At 34.3% G+C, this 24426-nt stretch overlaps 1 protein-coding gene across 2 annotated transcripts in view; it reads left to right on the forward strand.

Moving 5' to 3' along the window:
• The first annotated feature begins 8629 nt into the window (after positions 1-8629).
• LOC138307307 (cysteine-rich venom protein pseudechetoxin-like) overlaps positions 8630-24426 on the forward strand; it is a 31600-nt gene continuing 15803 nt past the window's right edge. For both annotated transcript variants that reach the window (XM_069247963.1, XM_069247964.1), the window contains exon 1: positions 8630-8820. In XM_069247963.1, coding sequence (XP_069104064.1) covers positions 8754-8820 — 67 coding nt within the window. In that variant the 5' untranslated portion in view covers positions 8630-8753. The remainder of the gene's footprint in view (positions 8821-24426) is intronic.

Below are 24426 nucleotides of genomic sequence, written 5' to 3' on the forward strand. Positions count from 1 at the left end.
AGTAGACACCAGAAATCATGGATTAACACGTGTTTTAACGGGGCGGGAAGTGAGCCAAAATTGAAAAATTCACTTTTTCGTTACTAAGGCCAAGAACATGTTGCAATTGCTATTTTAGTTGTTTTGCTATCATTTTAATATAACTATATGTTTTTAGAATATTGCTATCTTTTCATGCGATGTTGTTTATTTTGGTATTCGTAAGTGTTTCCCGATTCAAAATCCCCATTTGCTTGAGGGATTTCGGTGTAGAAGTCTAATATTGTCTTTGACAGGATTCAAACATAATCAAATTTAACAATCTGGTAACCGGAAATATATAGACTATTCTAATAAATTTACAGAATGGAAAATGTTCAAATCTTTCAAATGTGCACAAAGTTATGTTAGGCATACATTTGGACATATCATATGTATTTATACGTAATTTATATTCTGCAGCGTTACGTGTATTCAAATGTTGTGTTTTTTCTGACTGTACAAAAATGTAAGTCAGATTTTTTTTGCATGCTTGAGCATGCAAGCATGCACGGGCGCTACGCCACTGACAGACATGTTTTTTGTCCTCATACACAAACATATACATTTGAACCTAGGATTGGAAAACGAGCTAATGGCTTATATTAATTCATCTCCGTTTTGACATGGGCATATGTACATTAACAGGACAAGCGACGAGACAATAAAATTATACCTAAATAGAGATATTTCTCCCTCTCTATATATATACAAATATAGGTTATTTTCGTGAAACGCTATTTATACTGTAAATAGACCATTATCGTTATAGTTACTGTTCAATATGGCTTTCTGCTTCGATATCTGAAAATAGTACTTCGATTTCTGACAATAGTACTTCGATATCTGACAATAGTACTTCGATATAACTATTCAAATTAATACTGTCATATTGACAACTATACAGTACTTTATTCATTTTAGGCTACACAACCTTTACTCGAGTGTGATAATTACTGTACGAGTTACCTCCCTTCCAAAAACGTTTGGAAACGTTGGGTGTACATTTCGTTATGTTATATGCAAATGAGCTGTCACCATTGTCATGCAACATAGCTTTTGAAATAAATGTAATCATCTAGCAGGTAGGGTGGGTGGGACGCCAAAGTAACCACAGGCGATCGGACTGCTCGTAGTAGAGTTCATAACTCACTGTGGTGAGTGGTAATCATTGACAGACTAATACATGTAGAAAAAGTTGAATTGTGTTAAAATTACCTTTGTATCAAATAAGACAACAGGAATAAATATATACAGCAACTTACATTCGAAGCGACAACGACGAATTGCTGTTTGGCGCAATAAGGCAATGATACATATAAGATGACCCGTGTTATGAGTATTAACATATCATTCATCTTTGATTATTTTTTTTCAGAGGATGATAAGTGACAAAGTTGCAAATATTATTTTTACATTCCCATTTCTAAACCGTTCATTATAATTATTCACCTACTTGATACCGTAAATTTATATTACTGTATCACTGTAGTGCAACTAGAACGGCAACGATGTTTTGATCCGTTTCCGGTATCGCTTCGATATACGAGTACCGAGCAGGTAGGTTCCAACTTGTAGAGTTTAAATACATTGCGCATGGTGTTACAGACCGATATTCAGCTCAAGTGTTAATTAGATATCCTACCTTGTATTAAGATCTTGATTTCACGCAAAGTACTTCTATTTATCATACAATTGTGACACTTACATACAGCTTGATGTGAGTTCCTAGCAAAAACTTTAAGTTTTCATCTAAAACTTGCTTATTATCCAAGATATTCACAAAATATGCAGGAGAAACAAATCATTAGGTTCATGTATCAATCTAATATGCGCTTTGCTATATTTGATGAAGAAAAAAGAGTGTTTGACCATTGTTTACATCGTTGTGTCAGTCTTTGCGCAACGGTTTTGATCGATGATATTGTAAAAAAAAGTGTACGGTTTGGGGTTTGAGATTGCAACGGTTTTGTATCATTTATATGATGGTATCTCCATGCGTAATAAAATCCAACTGTAACGTATTAACTACAGGGATCTGAGAATTAGTTACACTTTATATAATTATGGACCCACCAAAGTGCCCTTAGACTATTTTTAGACGTTTTAGGGACCTAGATAAAAAATCAGTACCGTTGGAAAGAGCGATACTTTTCCTTTTAAAATCGTATAAAATGGTCCATGGGCACTGTGTTGGGTGTACATTGATACAAACTTTATCTAATTATCAGACTCTTGTGAGCAGACGATTTAGTATTTTTCTTCAGTTAAAAAAAATCCATGTCACTATATCCTATATGGAATGAAATACTGATTACTGTTCAAATGATGAATATCATTTATGCTCTGTCGGCGGTGGAGCATCTTTAATGTATTCTTAAAATTGAAGAAGTATAGGTAGTCAGATACTGTCATTGTTTAATCGGTTGCACCAGAAGAAATCAAACCAAGTTTCCCCAAAAATCATCAACTGTTTATCAAATAACATTCTTACTCTATACAGACGTATACGAACGCGTTTTATTATTTAACTTAAGCTATTTTTTTCTTTATAACTGGAACGACTAGTGATTTTGCCCGTGTAATATTTTTGCATGTATCATTAGTGTAATTAAGCATTCGTTGTCATGTTTTGACATGCATTGGTGTGTGACATAAATTGGTTGTTCTAGCATATCTTTCATGGTGCAGATATATGTTAAAACACAGTCATATGATATATATATTTCTATTATGGTGTGCTAATTCGCACCAAGTATTTATAAGTATATTTAAGTCCTTGTGCGTGCTATTTGATATGCTTTTTTAAAATTACAATAGCCGATGTATGCAAAAATATGACACGAACAAGGTTACTGTATATCAAGCGCATTACTGGATAAACTAGTATACCCATTTCTAGTCTATTACAAAATTAAGATAGCATTACTTACTTTACTTGAAGCTTTCCTAAGTCGTCTAACCGCGTACACGTTAAATATTATGTCTGATGAATTTAATTCTAATAATAGTACACAAAGTGGTCTATTTTCATGTCATTATCTGAAAGAAAGAAATCCGAATCGTACACTCACTTTTGTTTTTAACTTGTGTCTCAACCGTACACTATTGAAATTCAAAACCGTTGCGACACTAGTCTGATATCGAACACCAACAGCGGAATTTCATAAGTATTTTTAACATTATTGTAAATAAATTATATACCAATGGAAACGGGAAAGTCTAAAGATTTCCAATATTGAATCACAATAAAACTATACCTCAATATAAGTCGGCAAATCGAAGCTGAACGAAAAATCTAATTGTGTTTTCTGTCATGTGTGATATTCAAATGCATTTTTTTGAAATATGAGAAAACAGAAAATAATATATTTTTTGGTTTGGTTGAAACTTATCATACTCTTCAGCAATCACTACATACCATGAATCATGGTATCATCCGTAACGCCAGCAAATTAGTGATACAAAGCACAGTACCGTGGTCTTCATGTCGCCGAAGCGATACCGGAAACGGATCAAAACATCGTTGCCGTACTAGTTGCACTAGTGTGTATGTGTCTTGAAAGTGGAGAAAATAAAATAAAATAATGTTATAAGACTTATTTTCAAATCCTATTCCCGAGTAAATTCCTAAAATATATAATAGGAATTGTATAGGGATGAAACGTACCTTTAATTAATTGGGTAGGATGTGCTAATCACTGTATTTCACATAGCGGGCAAATGTACAAGACATGATACATGAACGAACATACAGCAGTCTCCCAATCTCTGATACATTTATTGTTGACAATATGTATAACATTAACCACAAGGGCACATCATACTGTGTCGTACTACAAAACAGGTAAATGAACATACCCCTTCGGAGGTTAAACAGTCCGGCTTTCCCATATTGTTCACATTCTTAAGTTTTATAGCATCGCGCCATGTTTTCCCGTTTACAAGCCATATTTAATGTCAAAAAATTGATTCCTGTAAAAATTGGAGTTTTCAGTTAATTTTCCAAGAAACAAATCGTGACAAAAGTAGAGACTACAATGACTGATACAATATATAGTAACACATATTAATCTATCAACTGAACCTGTTTATGAAGAAAACTTGTCTCCAATCTGTACCAGATCTAGTAAAATGATTTTATTTTATTTGCTACAATGTAAGTAATAGTCAGACATTGTAATGCGTTATTAAGTGAAACAATGTATGGGGTGTGTTTCGTGTGTAGAGTTCGTGTATGTGTTTTGGGAGACTGCGGTATATGCATGTCTTGTATAGTGGAACTGTTGCCCTTTTTATAGTGCTATATTACTGTAGCATATATGCATGCTGCCGAAGACACAAAGCAACACACCCCACCCGGTCATATCATACTTACAACGGGCGAACCAGTCGTCACACTCCCTGTATGCACGATGTTTTCCAATCATACGGTGTTGTTATATCGTCCAGTGGCCCTGTACTATTACCGTGCATATATATATACACCGGCAAACAGACCACTCACATACCGGAAAAATATTAAACAGGAAATGGATGACAGAACATCCTCATTATCTTGTCGGGAAAGTTACTCAGACTTATCTAACCTTCTCCTCAGAGTGTTTGGTTGATGACGTCCTATTAACAGCCAGGGTCATATAAGGACGGTCTTCCGTGGATATGGTGTGTGATACTTCAGACGGAGATAATTGCTGTGTAGTAGCCGCTTTAGTGTTCATACTTTGTCTATATCCTCAAATCTTCCCGGCTCCCTTCTGTGTATGACACTGTCCCACTGACATGAGTAAGTCTGCCTATTGACGGCTAAGAAGGACTGACATTCTTTCATCACATGTCGTATTCCTTGGCTGTGTTATAATAGTGGACTTCATCGTTTGTACTAATACGAAATTCGTCAACAGACAGTACATTTGTTTACCAGTACATTCAGTGGTTTGATGGCCATTACAACCAGGCGTAGACAAGTCAAAATCATTATGAAAAAAAGCCACAAATACAAGCCGACACCGAACGGACGTACCGCAGTCTCCCAAGGCGCACACAACCCACACGATACACATTATACTTAGAGAAGGCCGCCCGTTAATAACTCTATATGATAATAGAGCGGAAAGTGTTATTAAACAACTAATCATAGTTCAGATCTAAGACACGGAGGTGCCGTTTGAGCCTATTCTGCTTCTGTAATAATGAGAGACCGCTGCCAACGCTTCATGTGTACTAATCATGATTTATACCTCTGATATATACTATAAATTGTAGAGAACAATGCCATTCCATATCTTTTGTGTCGCCTATAAATACTTATACATTATATTCATAATTTTAGTTAATATTTCTTACATTCTTTACCAGTTCGTATGTATTGCTATATCTACCGACTGAAGTATACATTTTGACGGATCTCGAGTATGCAAACTATCCATGTGAAATATGAACGCTGTCCCGACAACTAGTGTTACCAATGACTCCGATTGTTGATATATACATAAACTATTTTAAGTGAGATAATTGTAGTGAAATTTTTTCCTTGTTAGAGTACACACCTACTATTACCACGGAGCATTCCAATAACACCATAAAAATACGCCTGATTTTATAGATGTTTTCACCAAACGTACCATATGATCAAAAACGCAATTCCTTGTCAGCTTACATATCTATGGTTGAATTAGGTAGTGTATCGTTTTTTAAATTGCTTGTAGTTGATCTAATTCTACACTGCTCCTTTCTTCTGCTTGGATTTCACATTTCCGTATTTCCTAAAGTTAGTATCTGCTAACGTTCACGCCAACTCTATTTTTAATACAAAGATTAGAACTGATTAATAAAATGTTTGCGCCCTGCAAGTGCGTTGGAATTGTTTCTGCTGCCCCTATGTAAAGATTCGTAGAAGACAATCATTTAGGATATTATCATTTCTTTTCTCGCTAATTTATTTTCTTTTTCCTAACGTCTCCTTTAGCCCCGCCTCACGTTTAATCTTCAGATGAGCGCTCAGCCCGGTGAGGAAGGCTCTAGATTCTGACCACTATAGTGAGACGGCTGGTTTGTTCGATGTTAATTTTATGTGACTAGATGGGGAGGAGTGCTTGTTCGTTATCGTCGGCGGTATGCTTCACTGGGACAGTAGGAGACACATCACGAATATACCGCAGCCTCTCAAAACATACAAACATATTCGAGGTCATCCTTAAATGATCATAGCTATTATAATAAAATAATAAACCTTAATGAACCAAACGAAACGGAAAACAATTTGTCACCAGACCTGAGGCACTACGTGAACTTAGGGGTAATAGATATGTAGAGGCTCAATACTTTTAGGAATTTCATCCTACTTAAAATGAGCTAGACTCTATTTTCTAACGTTGTCAAAAGATATACAAAGTGTTGTATTAAAAAAAGCTTAGCCAATAATACCACTTTTCTGACCTCATTTTGAGTTGGGTAATAATTGGTTAGCCTACGTTAACATTATACACCATACAGGCCATACAAAAGTTACTCGGAACAAGTCACTCTTACCTTACTATACAAAAGTTATTAGGAGCAAGTCACTTTTACGTTGACTATTCCTCTTTTGTAAGTTAGCGAATTAATTGGACCTTGGATCCAGACATTCCTCGCTTATCGATTTATTGACAATTGTAGTAGCATAATTTAGAGTTTTTATCGCATTACGAGGTGACATTTCAGTTGTAGGAAAAGACGACCAACGTTTGCAATATTATCCATACCGTTGGATTCGGTTGAATAAATAAAACGTGGGCATTGTCTGGTTCAGCAGGAGGGTTGGTAAGGGTCTAGTGACATATAAGTCGTATTTATTATTGGGACTCTTGTATGCGCAGTTAGGGCGTTCGAATTGCACCCGCGTCCCTAATTGAATAATCGTAAAACGCGACTAGGTAGGGTGTGTTGCTCGGTATCTTTGTCCACATTTCTAGTGGAAATCGTACACGAATCATTCTAGCTCAATGCATACATCCGTTGACTGTAATTTAGCAGAATTCAACCAACAAAACTGGAAAAACCAATTAGTAAGAGATGACCTTCGCCACATATGTACATGTACATGTCAAATTGATGAATTTAAACACTATATGTCAAAAATGTTAAAAAGAATTGATTGGCAGTATTAGTGTTGCGTAGAGAACGACTTGTCACAAGACGTAGGTCTAGTACCACATCATTGTTGTAGCTGAAGAAATCTGTCGTGAAATTCAGATAATGTGCCCAATTGGCAAGATAACATCATACAAGTTATACGAGACATTTAAACAGAACATACCTCTTTTGTTAATACAAATTTGTTATAATAAGATGAATGTTTGTTGGTGCAGTTGGGTTTTAGACTGACCCAACATTATAAAGTTTGATGTCATGGTAAGGTTGATTGCGATCAATGTGCTATTAACACCCAGGATCATTTAGGGACAGCCTCTCTTGTATTGTATACAATGTAACGACCATTTTAGGATGGCCTCCCATATGTGCGATTTTTTACATTAAACTGACAGCGAGAAAAGAAAAGAAAAAAATATCTAGATGAAGATAGCTGATTCTGTTGTTATATTACGTTCTTATATCTCATTGTTTATCATTCATTCCCTTATCGTATTTACATCCGGAACTCCTCCAAGACAGAGTATAAAAATCAAAAGATGATATAGATGTGTAGTGTAGACATGTATGATTAGAACGTCCCAGGACGAGATAGGAACACCATGGGGATCAATATAATGACGGTGATTCTTCTTTATATATTTGACTGTGTGTGTCCGGTCTATACGGAAATAAGTGTTGTATATTATACTGTAACTTACCCAGAACATTAACCACTAATATGGTAAATCATAAACAAAACCTCACAAAAGGACAGAATCGTAATTGCAACTCAAAATCCATAAAGCAAAGGTTAGGAAAATTGATATAAGGCGATCTACAACTGTATCGAACGCTTTCAAGTCTGAACTTTAAAACCTTTGTTTTCTTGCCGAACTATTGTTTTCTTCCCGACACTCCGTTCAGCATTCATTGACGGGCTATTATGAAAACTGTTACTTTTATAGTTTGTCATTTTAAAGCTCTGCATCCGGAACTGACTTTCTCCTGGTTCAATAACCAGTTCTATAATGATAACAGAATCTCTAAAGTTAAAAGGCAAAAATTGTTATCAAATTCGGCAAGTTCAAATAAAAGAAGAGTTTTCTCGGGTAATTTATCATGAAAGTTTGTGTTTCTTTCCTCTATTTATAGAATGAGTTATATTTTTTCACAAAACAAGAAGTTCGTGTACCTGTATTTGTTTACAGAAGTAATAACTGTTGCATATTTTAAACTAAAAAATGTGTCGATTTTTAAAAGCAACAAAGTAACGTTTTTAATACGAATTCAGAAACAAGTGCTAATTACATACAACATATATGTACTGTATGCATTGGATCGGGGAAAAAATACAATTCATCATATCGAAGTTAGCAGACATTTCCCGTAGCCCAGTATCAAAGTTAGCGGACGTTTCCCGTAACCCAGTATCACTGTTCACCCAGGTTGTGTATCACCATCTTTATATATATATATATATATACCTATATATAGTTTATATAGAATAACAATGCGTGTAGAATCGTCAGACCGTGCCATCAATACACGTCACCAGTCGCGGGTTGCAGTGACAAGTTAAGGGGGTAGTAGGCATATGTCGTACCATCACTGGAACCATCAGGATGGAGCTCTCTAATGTGGAGACAGCAATGGTCCTCCGGGTAGTTCTCCTGCTCGTCTCTGTACAAGGTAGGTGTATTTTATATTGATGTGTAGTCACGGGATGTTTATGTTTATACATCAGCATCATATACTACAACTAAGCACACGTATACGTAGTCATTGTGTATAATCTTACTTACTAGAACGCATATATCACATGTATAATCGAATGAATCCATTTTATTTTTTAATCCTTTCTGAATCTGGAAAAAATCATCTTGAACTCATACAATAAGTTGCACACTACCACGAATGCCTTTCCAAATGGTATTCTGGTTACAAATCATAAGGTATGAGGACTGTCTAGTGTATGATTCAAAATATATGTTGATTGGAAATGATCGTTCATTTTGAGAGGTATGCAATTGGCCGCTCACTGCTGTTAGTACTGAACCATAATTTTAATTCGACGTCATTGATATGAAAAGTTTTTGAGTAAATGGATGTACGTTGTAACATATAGTCTATAAGTTATAATTGTGTATATGCTTTATACTTATACTGCTTGGTTTTATGACGTACACTTTTAACATTAAAATGAACCCCCTTTAATAAGGACGGAACTATTAGTTCACGTCATTACGATACTGAGTATAGCTGTTTAACGTTATAAAACATTCCCTCTATCTTTTTGCAATAACTTATCTCTCTGACTTTGGGAAGTAATAAGTATGTCGAAAACTGTTCCTTTGGACATGTTAGTTACCATAATACAATTGGTTTGTTATTTTTATACGATCCAAGATTCGTCATTTTGCATTGATATGTAAAATAGTCTCGCAGCCCTGGTAAGCCTTATTCAGTACGAATGTCTTAAGTTCTGAGGTAAATTAAAGTAGTTCTAAGGAATTTCCACGCGTGAATGTGTCAGGAAATTTAACCCATGGATAAGTTTGTGGATATGTTGTAGATAATACTACTCCCCTGTTCTCTAGTCACGGTCGATATAATGTCACGGTGGCTTTGCCAAACTAATCACATTAATTAGTATATTATCATTCTATTCATAAAACAAGAATGTCAACAGATATACCTTCAATATGAGGAAACACTTAATCCACCTTCCGTTGAATCCCTTACTGCACTGTAATCTCTTTATTTTAAATGGTTTAAGGGAAAGCATGACATATGGAAGGTAACTTTAGAATTTCCCTAACGTCCTATCCAGTTTTACAAGGTATAGAAGGCTTTGGTCTCGGGTAAGGAACATTCATGTATTGAGTATGTAGCGCTATATGGAGGTTAAGAATATGTTTGGCATTGACACCACTAAGGTGGGGACATTTAATCAATGTAAACTTTTGTAAATGTATTTCTGTGAATCTTACATGTAATTCATATTCGTAACTGGACACAGGTATGATAGTATCAGAGTATCCATCTTAAGGTAATCCTCGGGCGGACACCTCTAACAACTGGCCATAAAAACTACCACAGAGATAGTTGTGTAGATAAACATACATGTTTAGTAAATTACAGCTGTCGATAGAAGTCAGGATTTCGTGGGCTAGAATCTTCTGGTAGTACTGCTGATTGAAAAGTCTAACAAAACAACAAACACTGTTTGTAGAATATTACAGTTTATTTATATTTTATTTTCAATTTTAATAATCGATAGTTTAACAAATTCTTAAGTCATTGATTTGGCATCATCAAGCTTCAATTTCACTATTAAACCGGAAAATGACCGGTGATGGTATTATCAGCTCTTGAGATGATATAGTAATGTGAGAAAAGTATAATATCAATGGTATGTTTGGAGAATATTGTAAATAAACATAGAAAGACACAGGCCATGTGTTTGTATAGATAGCTTACACACTTACACTGCTTATCTCGTGGTAATGATGAATGTATAAGGATTTTGGCCCAAGGCCCGGTCAGAACCTGGACCCGGCGGCTGTGGTCAAGTAGATATGATCCTTGACCCCTCGTTCTAACCACAGATTTTGTGAATAAGTAAGACCAGTGTAAATTATACATATACTAATGACGTCGATATATGTACTGCTTTATCATGTACAGTCCATTTAGATAAACCAGGGTTTTTAAGGTTAATGATTTCCCTAATGAGTTCACATAATAATAACGTTAATGATTTTATGTCGGCGAGGTCAATAAGAAAATAAATTAACGGAAAGTTTTCGAAAAAAGACAACCTTGGGTGAAATGAGTGCCCTTTGATCAGTTTATGCGAGTTATGTATTTGTTTTTAAGTCTAGATTGCTACTAAGAAATAACACTTTTGGAGCTGCGTGCTTTGTCAGATGTTTTTTCCTACAGACAAATAATTGTATCGTTTCTAATCATCATTAGGTATTGCAATATAATTTTTTTTAAAATGCTTAACTCGCAGGTTTTCTATCTGGTTAGAAAAATATACTGATTTGTCACCAGTTATCTATAGTGTACCAAGGTTTGGTAGTCTTTACATTGTCATAGTGACAAGCAGTCTCTGACGCGTATCTTATTTCGTCTTCAATATAATCATTTCATTTTTAGCGTTTTCTTCAAAAACATCACATTAAGGAAAATGTCCATTTCGTATGGAACAATTACGAAATCCCTTTGTTATGTTTCTAGTTGTCTTTGCTGAAAAGTAAGCAAGGAAGGAGGTAAGGGTGAGAAAGAGGATAGGACATGAATGGTAGGATACGGGGTAAAAGCTGGGATCTCTTATACCCTAAAATCTCGATTATATGTCTGATTTGAAAATAGACTAGTCTTGGAAGTAAGCCTTGGATTTCATACAGTCGGTATATCTATTAAATCTAAACACGGCTGAATTGTTTTGAAAGTAAGCCGGTCACGTAAGTAAGGCTAGCATACCTTACGGGAAAGGCCAGTCCTGAAAATAAGCCTGGGATTTTCTACCAAAAAATTATTTTGGCTGCGGCTTATTATTGGGATTTTAGGGTATCTGATGGTGTAAGTTGTTATGGAACTTGGTCCGTTGTCCACATAATGACACCAGACACTGCTCATTGTCATTGACATTATTTCCTATACATATGTAGTATGCTTATGTTTGTGATGATTGTCATAATATAATTTTAACAAATTCTCATGCTTCTACATCATGTATATGTTTTAGAAACATACTTACATTTGTACCGAAGGACAATTGTGTTTGTTAGGTATAATCCCACTAGATTCACTGTTTCATATTCTGTTTTATAGCAGGGACAATGTAGATATCATTTCACATGATTTAACAAAGAATCTGATCAACAATAGCATTGTCTGAAAATTGTTGTGAAACCATTCAAAAATTTACATTATCATTGTGGTGCAAGTGTTTATTCATTTTTTTTTCAATTTTGAACATTATATAATTATGCATTAATAGTCCGAAGGCAATACGACATAAATGTCAGTCTTTCACCCCGTAACAAGGCCGACAAACACTTATTTCTCGCTAACATTTGTAAAGAGAGAAAACAAGATACAAGCAAGTCATCGGGCGGCAGCTTCTACTTTGAATGATTGTGGAATTGACCTGAGACGACCCTGAAATAATTTGAGGTTACAACTATACCGAATTGTAACACACTTTCATTGCCAATAACATTAATTTTACAAGTACATGTAAGTTTCATTGATGAAGGGTGAGAGAGCATTGTACTGTTCAATATAGCCCTGTCGTTACTGCAATGGCGTTATACACGTCGAGCTCTCCCATACACTATTATTTAAGATTTCGTGACAGCAGCTGATCTTAAAGATGATCCAGCGCCAACAGAGCATAAACGATACTCATCATTTGAACAATGATTGGTGTTTTATTATGTCTAATTAAGAAGAGAAAAAAAATAATTTGTTTTGCTTTTGGTGGATGCGCAGTCAGGTCTTCGTTTCATAAAGGGCAATGTGCCATGGACTTTTTTTGGGACACAATTAATTATTTTTGTCTTGAAGTAAAACAAGAAGTTCAAACTTGATAATGGTGTAAAGTAAGCAACTTTTGTAACTGCAGCAAACTACTTGTTCGTCTGCTTCTGTTTTTGATAGAAAAAATACCACTCGTCAGCGGTGGAGCATCTTTAACCTATCCAATTGGTATTTATATATGTATGGGAATTTTACGAGATTACGATTATGAGAAGAAAATATTATTGTCATGCATTTTGTTATATAAAAGAACAAAAATAAGGTACATCATATAATCCCGTCATAAACCAGAAAACGCTTTGGGGTCAATGACGAAAGACAGGCCCACATTTAACATCAATGTATGAATTCACATTTTAGTAGTAATGTGAATATTGAAATATAATCCCAATATCGTTTGGGTTTATGAAATCATTGACAAACGTGGAAGGACATTCTTATGGATACGTTTGCATGATTTCACATAAATTTAACAAATTGAGTTTCGGTGCATTAATATCGTATCCAATAGTTCAGTTTGACCAATAACTATACCGCTTTTAAAATATCCAACGTAACATTCTGTACAATTCGTTCAGTCTATAGAAAAAATAGCATCAAATATCTAATAGAAATTAGTGTGTACCGCTATAATGAACAATTAACACCAACGTTTTATTTGTACTTGGTTATTTGACCATATCATCATTTACATGGATCATGTAATCTAGTATTTATCGTAGAACACATTGAGTTTTACGTTTATGTATACCTGTATATACTATTTAGGGGTTAGAGTTTTATTAGATTCTTGCCATTCTTTTTTTATGGTTCCACATATTGATATATATAAGAATATAAATACAACTTTATTTGATTATATTACTGCGTTTTTAATTAAAGTGTTTAATCAATTTTACTGAGTCGTTTTAAAATAGAAATCAATATGTATTTTTACCTTCAACAAACATGGATATGTAATTTAGACTACAAAAACTACTTACTTACAAGTGTTATGTTCCAACACCCATATTTTCGTAGAATTAACAAATCTTCTAACTAAACTAATTATATAAACTACATGTACCAGAATTTCATCACGTTTCTTATGTGGCTTTTATTATCTTGCCCTCCCAGATATCGGACCATTATCTCTATATTTCATTTGCTTGCAAAACCATTACATGTATAATGCAGTTAGTTCTGACTCGATTTCAATTGCGACCATCGTCAACGCTTTCACTGTTTGATTGGGAGCAAAAATGAATCCAAATTTGGCCACTCCCAGACCATTTGTTAATAGGGAGGCACTTCATAATTTGACGTTATCTTGATTAACGCCCATAAAATAACCACAATCATGCTGCATAGGTGCATGCTCTGTAGGACGAATGAATCAGATATTGTTACATTCATTTGTCGTAAACCCGTTAATTGGCTTCATATAACTTAAAATCAATCTGTGTTTCTTGAATAACGTTCTTGAAATAACTACAATCATATCAGGACAGTCTCCTGCATACGACCCTCTGTAGGACAAATACACAAGATATCGACAGGTTTATACTCTAAAACAGTAATACAGTAACTTGTCGGAAGCCCGTTAATTGACACAATATCAGTTACAATAAGATTTGTTTACAATTAAATGTTATAGCTGGATTGTTTATTCACAAATGGTAAAGCTAATAATCATAATATTTTTCGACTGTAACATTGATGTTTAAATGGTGTTTCAACATTTACAAATCATTTTAGATCGAGTGGTGTATAAGCTTATTGATTTGCTGATATTATTTAAACATTGTTACATTATTTGTTTTATGTGTTTTATATGGGTTGATTAAGATTGAATTAATTGGAATAAATAGTTACAAATAAAAACAAATATTTGGTTGGAATCAGCAAAACTAATAATTTTTCATACAATCATAACAATGACTTTAAATCAAAATTCGTTCAATATGAGCTCCGTGTATTATAGTTGTCAGAGATGATTGAGATTCGATATAAATTATCACCAAATGTTATTTCAAATTGAAAGAACCGCATTTGATTTCTAATTTGTTTTTACGTTACATCAAATTAACTTTATGTTTTCTTTTGCCATCATCAGGTCCTCGCATCAGTTCGCAGTTTGATATTTTTTTTTCTATTTTCCAGATCATATTTTGCAAGTTATGTATGGAAAGTACGTATTTTGGAGATTAACTGATTAATACTTAATTAGATAATGTGCTAAATATATAATAAAGTCGTAATTAAGCTATGATTTTATTGGTTTTCCTTAAAACAATATTTATCTTTATCTATAGAGATTGTGATATCAAAGCAGTATGATTAAGTGACTTTTTGACAATATTTCCCTGTACAATAAATGTTACCCCACCATTTAGTATCGTCACGCCAGTCAGTCCTATACCATATCTAGAGTACCATGGTAGACTACCAGTATCATTTTACAGATGCCGTGATGGTTTGTCTTCGATACTTTAGTAAATGTTGCATGACGATGACCCCGCTTAGCTGCGTTAGTAGACCGAAACAATATAAGACATTAGCTTAGTCTTAATAATTGTATCTTGTGGGGTTTTATCCATAGCAATAAACTCACGAAATAGTATTTATTACATTTTGTACATGTTATACACGTAAAACACCCACGTCAATTGGTCATATAAAAACTTACTTAATTCATTTCACAATGTCGTAACTTTATATGACAGCAGTGATTCTGCATTTCACTTTCGAAAAATGTTTCTGTAGCAGCACAATACATACACGTACTTATAACTATCGCATTTATCCTGAAACACTATAGGCTAGCAATGTGGTATATGTAGTTTCTGCTTCTCTTTAACACTCAGCATATAGGGAGTGGGGCGACTAGTTTAACCGTTGTCCGGGTGAGATTTGTTAGTTTGGTGTCTCCAGTGATATACAGTTGTAGCTAGAGATCCACTATAATAAATAGACACAACACGAATATACCGCAGCCTCCCAAACATACAGAGATTCACACACTACAACATATTACACGCATGGAAGGCTATTCATAAGTGACCCTGACCATTTCATGACGTTAATTTAATAATCCTAACCAAACTGATATCCACGCATGGTTACTCACTGCTGTCATTAAATGACCCTGCTTGTTAATAAAACTCTAAATATAGTAACCCAAACCAAACCTGCATATCCTGTGATTTGTTATGCTTTCGTTCAAAAAAGATGGTCATGGTTGTATTAAATTAAATTGTTTCCCCTGTGTGGCAGATTCCTTTCTATTCCTAGACGACAGTTGTCAGACTCTGTATACCTAATGTTTACCTACCACTATCACAAGGGGACACAATACTGGTAAACCACAAACCCTAAGCACAAACAAGCATGACTTTTAAATGACCAAGGATGTTGAGGACGTTGACTTGAATAAGAGGAATACTATGTTCTGCCATGACATGACGTTTTGCTAAAATATACTTTGTTTACGTTTATCTTGACGGTCAAATAACTACTTTAGTAATATAAAGAGGGCAAGTCGTGGGAGTATTTTCTATTAAACTTTAGACGCAATTTGATATTAGATCTGAAGTTTAAGATTATTTTATACAAAATGTCAGGTAAATAGATGATACATTCTTTTATTTAGATCACGAGGTGTATCATGTAACTGTATAATCAGACGCCCTACAGTATTTACCTGGTCTCGCCTTTTATCCCGTACAGGGATATAACTATCGAAAAAACAAATTGATTTCACTTTAACATGTACACGTGTTTGTGCAATGTAATGTTTGTTCATCTGCGTTTACAGCTAACAAACATGATTTCTTATTTTTGAATTGGTTTATGTAACACTATCCAATTCTGGGCCGTCTAACAGAGTAAGATTAGAATACAGAATGACTATGAGTAAGCAGTATGATATCAATGCATTTCATTTTTAATGACGATATTGGATCTGATCACTTAATGTCCATGCCATATCAAATATCTTCCCCCCATAGTTATTATCGCCCTAGGGTTGCGCCATCTACTTTCTCTTTCAGTTGTGAATGGCACCACTGGATACCTAGGGATCTAGTTTGTATTCGTGTTGACAGAACATGTCCTATACAACACATTGCAGGTGTCAAAATAAAACAAATATTTAAATTACGTTTATACATGTAATTACACAAATAAATGTACACCGCCATGTGCTGTTGTAGGCTCTAAGATGAAGTTTCCTTTACAGGATCCCTCGATAAGATTCCTTGTGGTCTGTTATGAGACTATAGAACAGTACGAGGTATGAATATCGTCCCCTACACAGTACCGTTCAGGTGGTAATGACATAATCATTATAATTATATTTATTTGATTTCTCCGTAGATCGTATTTATGTGAAGAATGTTGAAAAAAGGCAGTGTGTTTAAACAGAAACACGGTATTAGATGAGTGATTTTAGAATTATTAAATTCTTTATGTTCAGTTAAAAAATGATCAACGTTTGTAGAAATAAGTCCAATTTACTATTTATATTTAGAAATGTCTTTACTAATCTACATTTGGTAAATATGTATCTGTAAAGTATGTTTTTAACAATGTGAATTACATTTACCAAACCGAATGCTAAATGTCGGTGAACTAATGAAGTAATGAAACAATTACAAACAAACAATTACGAAAACCCACAAAAATAAACGACTTATTTGTTATTAAATTCCTTTCACATCGAGTATGTTTTTAAAGTAGTATGAAAAAAATAAATCTTTATTTGGATACTGTAATGACAGGTAGTTAGTGCTAATACACCGTATCACATTTATGTACGTTGTAAATATGTCATTTGTTCCTATTCGATGCAGTTTCCCGAAATCACAAAATAAATAATATCAATTTTCACCGCAACATTACCGAAATCGACCATGCTATCATATATGACATACATATAATTACATAGATTTACTATTTTTAAGGATTTTTTTTTCGCTCAAAAACTGCACGTTTTAAAAATGGTTTACATACAATGTACGATGCGTTAAGGACTTGATATAAATCGAGAAACTGTACAAAAGACGACAGTAAATAACAAAAAATATGAAGGAACTCGAAAGGCGATATACGGCTGTATAAAACATGTGTTAGATTAATACATACACTGTAAAGGAGGACTGTGGGAAAATAAATAAGATGAACCGTCGATGTAAACCACTGCTAGTCTACTAAATATGGTGAACCGACGATGCAAACCACTTCTAGTATACTAAATAAGATGAACCGTCGATGTAAACCAATGCTAGTCTGCTATATAAGATAAATCGTCGATGTAAACCACTGCTAGTCTACTATATCGGTGAACCGTCGATGTAAACCCTTGCTAGTCTACTAAATAAGATGAACCGTCGATGTAAACCCTTGCTAGTCTACTATATAATGTGAACTGTCGATGTAAACCCCTGCTAGTCTACTAAATAAGGTGAACCGTCGATGTAAACCACTGCTAGTCTACTATATAAGGTAAACTGTCGATGTAAACCACTGCTAGTCTACTAAATAAGGTAAACTGTCGATGTAAACCACTGCTAGTCTACTAAATAAGGTAAACTGTCGATGTAAACCACTGCTAGTCTACTAAATAAGGTAAACTGTCGATGTAAACCACTGTTAGTCTATTGAATAAAGAGAACCGACGATGTAAACCACTGCTAGTCTACTACACAAGGTGAACCGTCGATGTAAACCACTGTTAGTCTACTGAATAAAGTGAACCGACGATGTAAACCACTTCTAGCCCATTACACAAGGTGAACCGTCGATGTAAACCACTGTTAGTCTACTGAATAAAGTAAACCGACGATGTAAACCACTGTTAGTCTACTAAATAAGATGAACCGTCGATGTAAACCACTGCTAGTCTACTAAAATGGCCGGGTATGTTTGCATGGATGATTATAAAGACAATGCCGTGGTTCCAATAAACTAGTTGAAATAAAATAATTAAATAATAAGTGAATGAATAAAATATAATCCTTAAATTTCGAAACTTGTTAACAGTATATCAACTTGAATAAATTATTTTGTCGATGGCCGTCTTCATATAGCATATTTGGAGCGATTCATACTTCTATGTTTCCATTGCACATGTGCTTCAACTACACCAGTTTCAGCAATTTAATCTTCCCATGAATTTCCGATATCTTATTTCACGCAGCTGTTGGTTTATATTGTGTTTGCTATAGTTGACGTCATAACTTAATCCGATGACCTTAACTGTTAATAGGACGTTAGTCTAATAATCCAGTGCAGAAGGGTTATAGCCATCAAAAACAGAAATAGCGATTTCAAAATCCGTCTGCGACATCATAATAGCTACAATATCTGTTGTTAACACAAGGATAATGCCATGTTCCTGTTTTTATCAGTCATATTGTTGCCAAGTTGCACTATCATATTATTGTATGTATTATAAAATATAAACCTACGTTATCGGGCAGGTGACCCCGTGACATTTTCATATCCTTGCAGGGGTTTGAACTTCGGCCGGCTAGGTGAAAGTCAAGTAGCTTAACCACTACACCACCCCATCACTCATCGATTAATAATTGTCAACAATAGTGACACAATGCTTCATAGGGTTTGCTTTTTTGTTTGTATGACAGAACTCACGTTTTCACAGAGCTACTGTTACTTTCCTCCAAGATATTTCTGTACTTGTTCACCATATTGGCTGAACGTCAAAACACCTTAAATACGGAGTTTATGTATTCACCAAAACCTTTTATTATCATTGCACATGTAACACTTCCTCTATTTATCTTTTTGTATCAGGTTGTACTCTCTATATTGACACGAATTATTTATTGTTAAGACTCTTTTGCTGTTTTTATAACGTCAAAATCATGAATATAAAAGCTACAAATTCATAACATTAATGTCATTACTCAATAGGTTTACAACAAACATGTCTACGCCAGTAACAGTTTTTTCTCCACGTATGTAAATAAAGTTCAAACGAAAAAAAATCAAAATTAATATACAGTGTACAAGCCGATAGGAGAGAAAGAAGGGAGTCTCAATAGTCCTATGGAAGATTGGTGTATCAAGGAATAATTTGAATAATAGTCATTACGATATTTCATCTTTGCATTACAAAATATATGCCCTAGTTTCTAATGTTTGTGCATATTTGATAACGATGTGCTCGGTGAGTGTATGAAATCAATGAATTGCAAAGCCATATTAATATCGTGTAACCTTCGACCGGATCCCGCCCTATAATTGTAATTAACACGGGCGGTGATTATCTCACTGCCCACCAACTGGTTTGTATAATTGTAATTAACACGGGCGGTGATTATCTCACTGCCCACCAACTGGTTGTTATAATTGAATGACGATAAATTCTAACATTTCAATGTATCGGCAATATAGAAAATCCAATAAATTACGATAGAACGTGTATATTTTATAACCAATTAAAATCAAACAAAGCATTATAAATACTGATATTAAAGTGCGTTTATTGTAAACATCTGAGTGAAATTTGTAAGATCTCAGCGACAGGTCAATTGCAAGGATGTCCTTAACTTCAATTCTCATATCCACGGAATGTATTATTAAATTTCTGAATTACGCGTTACGGAGGTCAGGGACTTTAGGACGGGTACCGTAACTTCACACAGAGATGGGAATTACAAGTTGCATAATCCTTCAAAGCTCCATGAACGTATACAAATAACGTAAATAATGCTCATTCATGCGTTACGTGTCAAAATATATTGATCAATCTTGGTTTTTGTATCATTTTATTAACTGTGTTCAAATGAACTAAACCCTATAGTTATGGTATGACGTACCCATCGTGCGAAACTTCCCAAAAAATCTGTTATCGTGGGTTGAAATTAATTGCCTTTTCTTTGCCAGATATCTATACAATGATAATGCATGCAGAGCGGCACATTTATCTTGTGTTCAGTGTAAAAGAGATGATGTTTTGATATCACATGAAATTAAGACATGAAAAAAGGATTTAATAAATATTTGCCTTTAAAAATAGGCTGTATTATGTGTTTTATAACGAGACCAGAGGCTCTGGATCATGACGCTTAAATCAGCCAAGCGGAACGAAAAGAAGCAGTTTCTTAAATTTTAACAATTTTAACACCTCGCAAAATAACTATAAGGTGCTGGACGTTTGTGGCCGTCTAATCTATCTATCTTCTTAGATATGTTATAAAAACGATTGAAAGTTAGCACTTCAAGCGTCGGCTACTGTTACATGGTAAAGGATTGTGATGTTCAGTACTATTGCATTACTAGGTTCCATAGAAACCGTCCTAATTGTTTATGCATTACTGCATGGATGTTTTGTTACATAGTAACCATAGACCGCAGTAGTGAACAAACTCTGCATATATATTTATCATACTTGCATCACATTCAATTGGTCCACTTTACAAGAAGACGCAATACGAACATACCACAGTCTCACAAAGCACGCAACTCACACTTCACACACACAAGACACCACATACATGGGAGGCCGTCCTAAAATCATACAATATATCTAATGCAATATTCATATGCAGTTTTTTTTCTTTATGATAATCACGTTTCATTGTTTACTATAGTAATATTATCCAAATAGACCTATACAAGTCCTGCACAAAAATATCATCTTGCATTGTACAATAAGACTCTTTCATATGTGATATGAAGGATGGGGATATTCTACCCGAGAGTCACACAATGTAGTAAAACCCGAGGCTTGCCGAGTGTTTTGCAATATTTTGTGATCCCGAGGGTAGAATATCCATATCCACTTATGAAAGAGTATTTTCTTTCATACCTTGACGTTTTATTGCAAGTTTACAACTATAATATCCCGCCATTTTGAAATAAATTCGAAGAAATCCACGACTGGAAGTCAATTTTCCATACATGAAAAACGACTTGATATTTTCATCACAAATTCCGTTGTTTGCATCTTTTATAGTAAAACCAGTCATAGTTATGAAAAAAATGTTAAAATTTTACCGAGGAAAAAGATATTTTGTTGACGCCGTGACGTCACGAGGCTTTATTGCATGGGTAGTCATGCAATATAGCCTCAGGCGACATGTGTGTATTGCCCTAGACCAGCCCGTATTACACCCGTAGGTATATGAGAATATATATTATTGTAAAACTTTCCATTTAAGCGTAATAATTTTAAAAAAATTTCTGGTCAGCGTAATAATTTTAAAAAAAATTCTGGTCATCGATATTTTTTACACTTTTGTGAACAGATACATTTCCAATCAAGCGCTGTCACGGATAACCGCGTATTCAGACGCTTTATACCATTGTTCGCGAATTAACTCTTTTGTAATAAATCTCTTGTAAATTATACCACTTATAATAAAGTCACTTTCGTGGTTTATAAGATCAAAACTGGCTATGATTCTTATATGATTGAAATAAGTGATTGTTATTTCCGTACATGTATGTTATTTATCGAGTACTTCGGCACATTCGTCTGGCACCGATTCCTCAAAAAAAAATGAAAAAAGGATAAATACTTTTACTTAAGTTACATAACAAACAAAACTTTTGACTTAAGTCGATGGTCTTTTTTGTATCGGGTAATCGGGGTGATGTTCTCCTTAAAGTGTTGTCTCGCTGAATCACACTGTGAAATATATTAACACGGGCGTCTGTCGGTCTGGTGCTATTATATAGGTCAGAATATCCCCAGCTTCACAATTGATAAAACACGAAATTAACATAGGTCGTGAATACTGTTTTAGACTCTTGTATTTCCAGGATAGGTAATCATCCATCATATGGACAATCACGTATATTTTGTATAAGGTATGGCAATTACAAATAGAAAACACAAAACACAAAGCTGGAAATCTTATTAAATGGAGATGAAACGAATAAGGATTATGATTCGAATTAAAAACTGAATTTTCAATAAGTTCAAAGTCAATCTTTACTGAGTAAACGCCTCGTATGACATTGTAATTGAGACGATAAGCAGATAAAATAATTTATGAGATTTATCTTAGGTAATTATATGAATAGTTAAATAGTAAATATTTCAGGTATTTAAAATAACCAAAAAACTTCATGCTTAATTTCGGAATTCGTAATGAATACATTTTTGTCATTATTTATGGTATGCTGTTTCTATAATCTGCATGAGTGGATATATTGTTATGTACATATGTAACTAGACTCGACTGCATGACCAGTAGAGCATTACAGCGAAAAGTAGACTATGGTCACTAATGTTTACAGTAAAGTGATTTTCATAAAAACAAAAGATCCCGACTGATATCTTATTTAGCATTACTTCTCACCTTACCGTACTGAAACTGGTGAGAACACCTGGCCAGTGGGTGGGCGTGGCCGATATATCTATACAGATCATGTCCATGAGTCGCCTCTTCTGGATTATCCCTGGTGGAGTAATGTACTTCAGATTTACGTTCCAATTTGGACTGGAGGAACTTAAACTCCTACGCCTTTTCTGTAAGAGACACATTGTAAAGCAGGGCGGAGTTCATATTCAAAGGATAACTATGTCAGCGCCGATCTTAATATAATTGGGTTCAGTTTCCCAAATCACTTAAGGGAGCTAATGAACTTAAAATTCTGCATTGGAAACCATTGTAAAAGTTAAGATTTTCCTAAACTGTTGGAAAGATTTCTTGTAGAGAATTATAAAATAAAGAAACTAATTCAGTTAATAAATAATCAGGAACCTAAAACTGACTCCAGTTCATAATCGGTCCAACATTATTATTCTTGATAAACTGTCAACTTAAGGTCCCAATAACAAGTATATATGTATATACATAAAAGTGAACAGCAATGGCTTCATTGACTACTAACGGTAAAACGAGAATTTATATGTCCCATATATAGAGTATTGTTTTACAAAAGCGTCAATGACAAAATTCATCCTATGATCGACTTTATGATGTACTTTATGTATGTATTAATATGTATTCCTCAGACAACTTCGATTTGAAAAGACATGAAACATTTTAGGTTTTTATTAGTCATCATAATTAAATTCCGAATATGAGTCACGTCAAGTATATCAAGAAAAACAATGTAAAACCTAACGCTGCAGCGGTAGATTTTTGTTAAACTTTTGAAGATTTGAAAATGTCTTTGTACTTTGATGTTATTAGTTGTCTGAGTGTAATAATGCCATTAACACCCTTTAGTCATGTCGAGTATCATTGTGACAGCTACAGGTGGTCCTCTTAAACACACTATTGTAAATGGTAACATGCTCGTTATATTACAGAAATGCCTTAAGACTATAATCAAACAGTTAAAACATATACCCAGGGAAGGGGTATTGTAATTGTATTTCAGTTCACGTATGAGGTGCTTTTATATAACCGTGTTTTAGTCAATCGATTACAATTTGGATGACAGAAATTGCTGTTTGGCTGTTACTTTGTGACATGCAACAACTTACGACCTTTTTTACTTATGTAAGACTTTATATTGTCATTTTATACCAAGTTCTCATTTGTACTTCAGTAATAACTTTGTTAGCAAATAACCTAACACTATCGTAAAGTTGTTTTGTAAGAAGCTAAACTGTGTAACATATTAAATTTGTAATTAATTCTCACCATAGTCTATATTTACTCATCACGTGTACCAACTTGGATTTGTCAATAGCCGCATACAGAGGCATGTTGGACAAAGTAAAGTGAAATATTTCTAAGACCACTTTATCTTTCAAATACAAATAGAATCAATTTT

Source organism: Argopecten irradians, chromosome 14 (genome assembly GCF_041381155.1).
Source record: "Argopecten irradians isolate NY chromosome 14, Ai_NY, whole genome shotgun sequence".
Classification (NCBI taxonomy): Eukaryota; Metazoa; Mollusca; class Bivalvia; order Pectinida; family Pectinidae; genus Argopecten; species Argopecten irradians.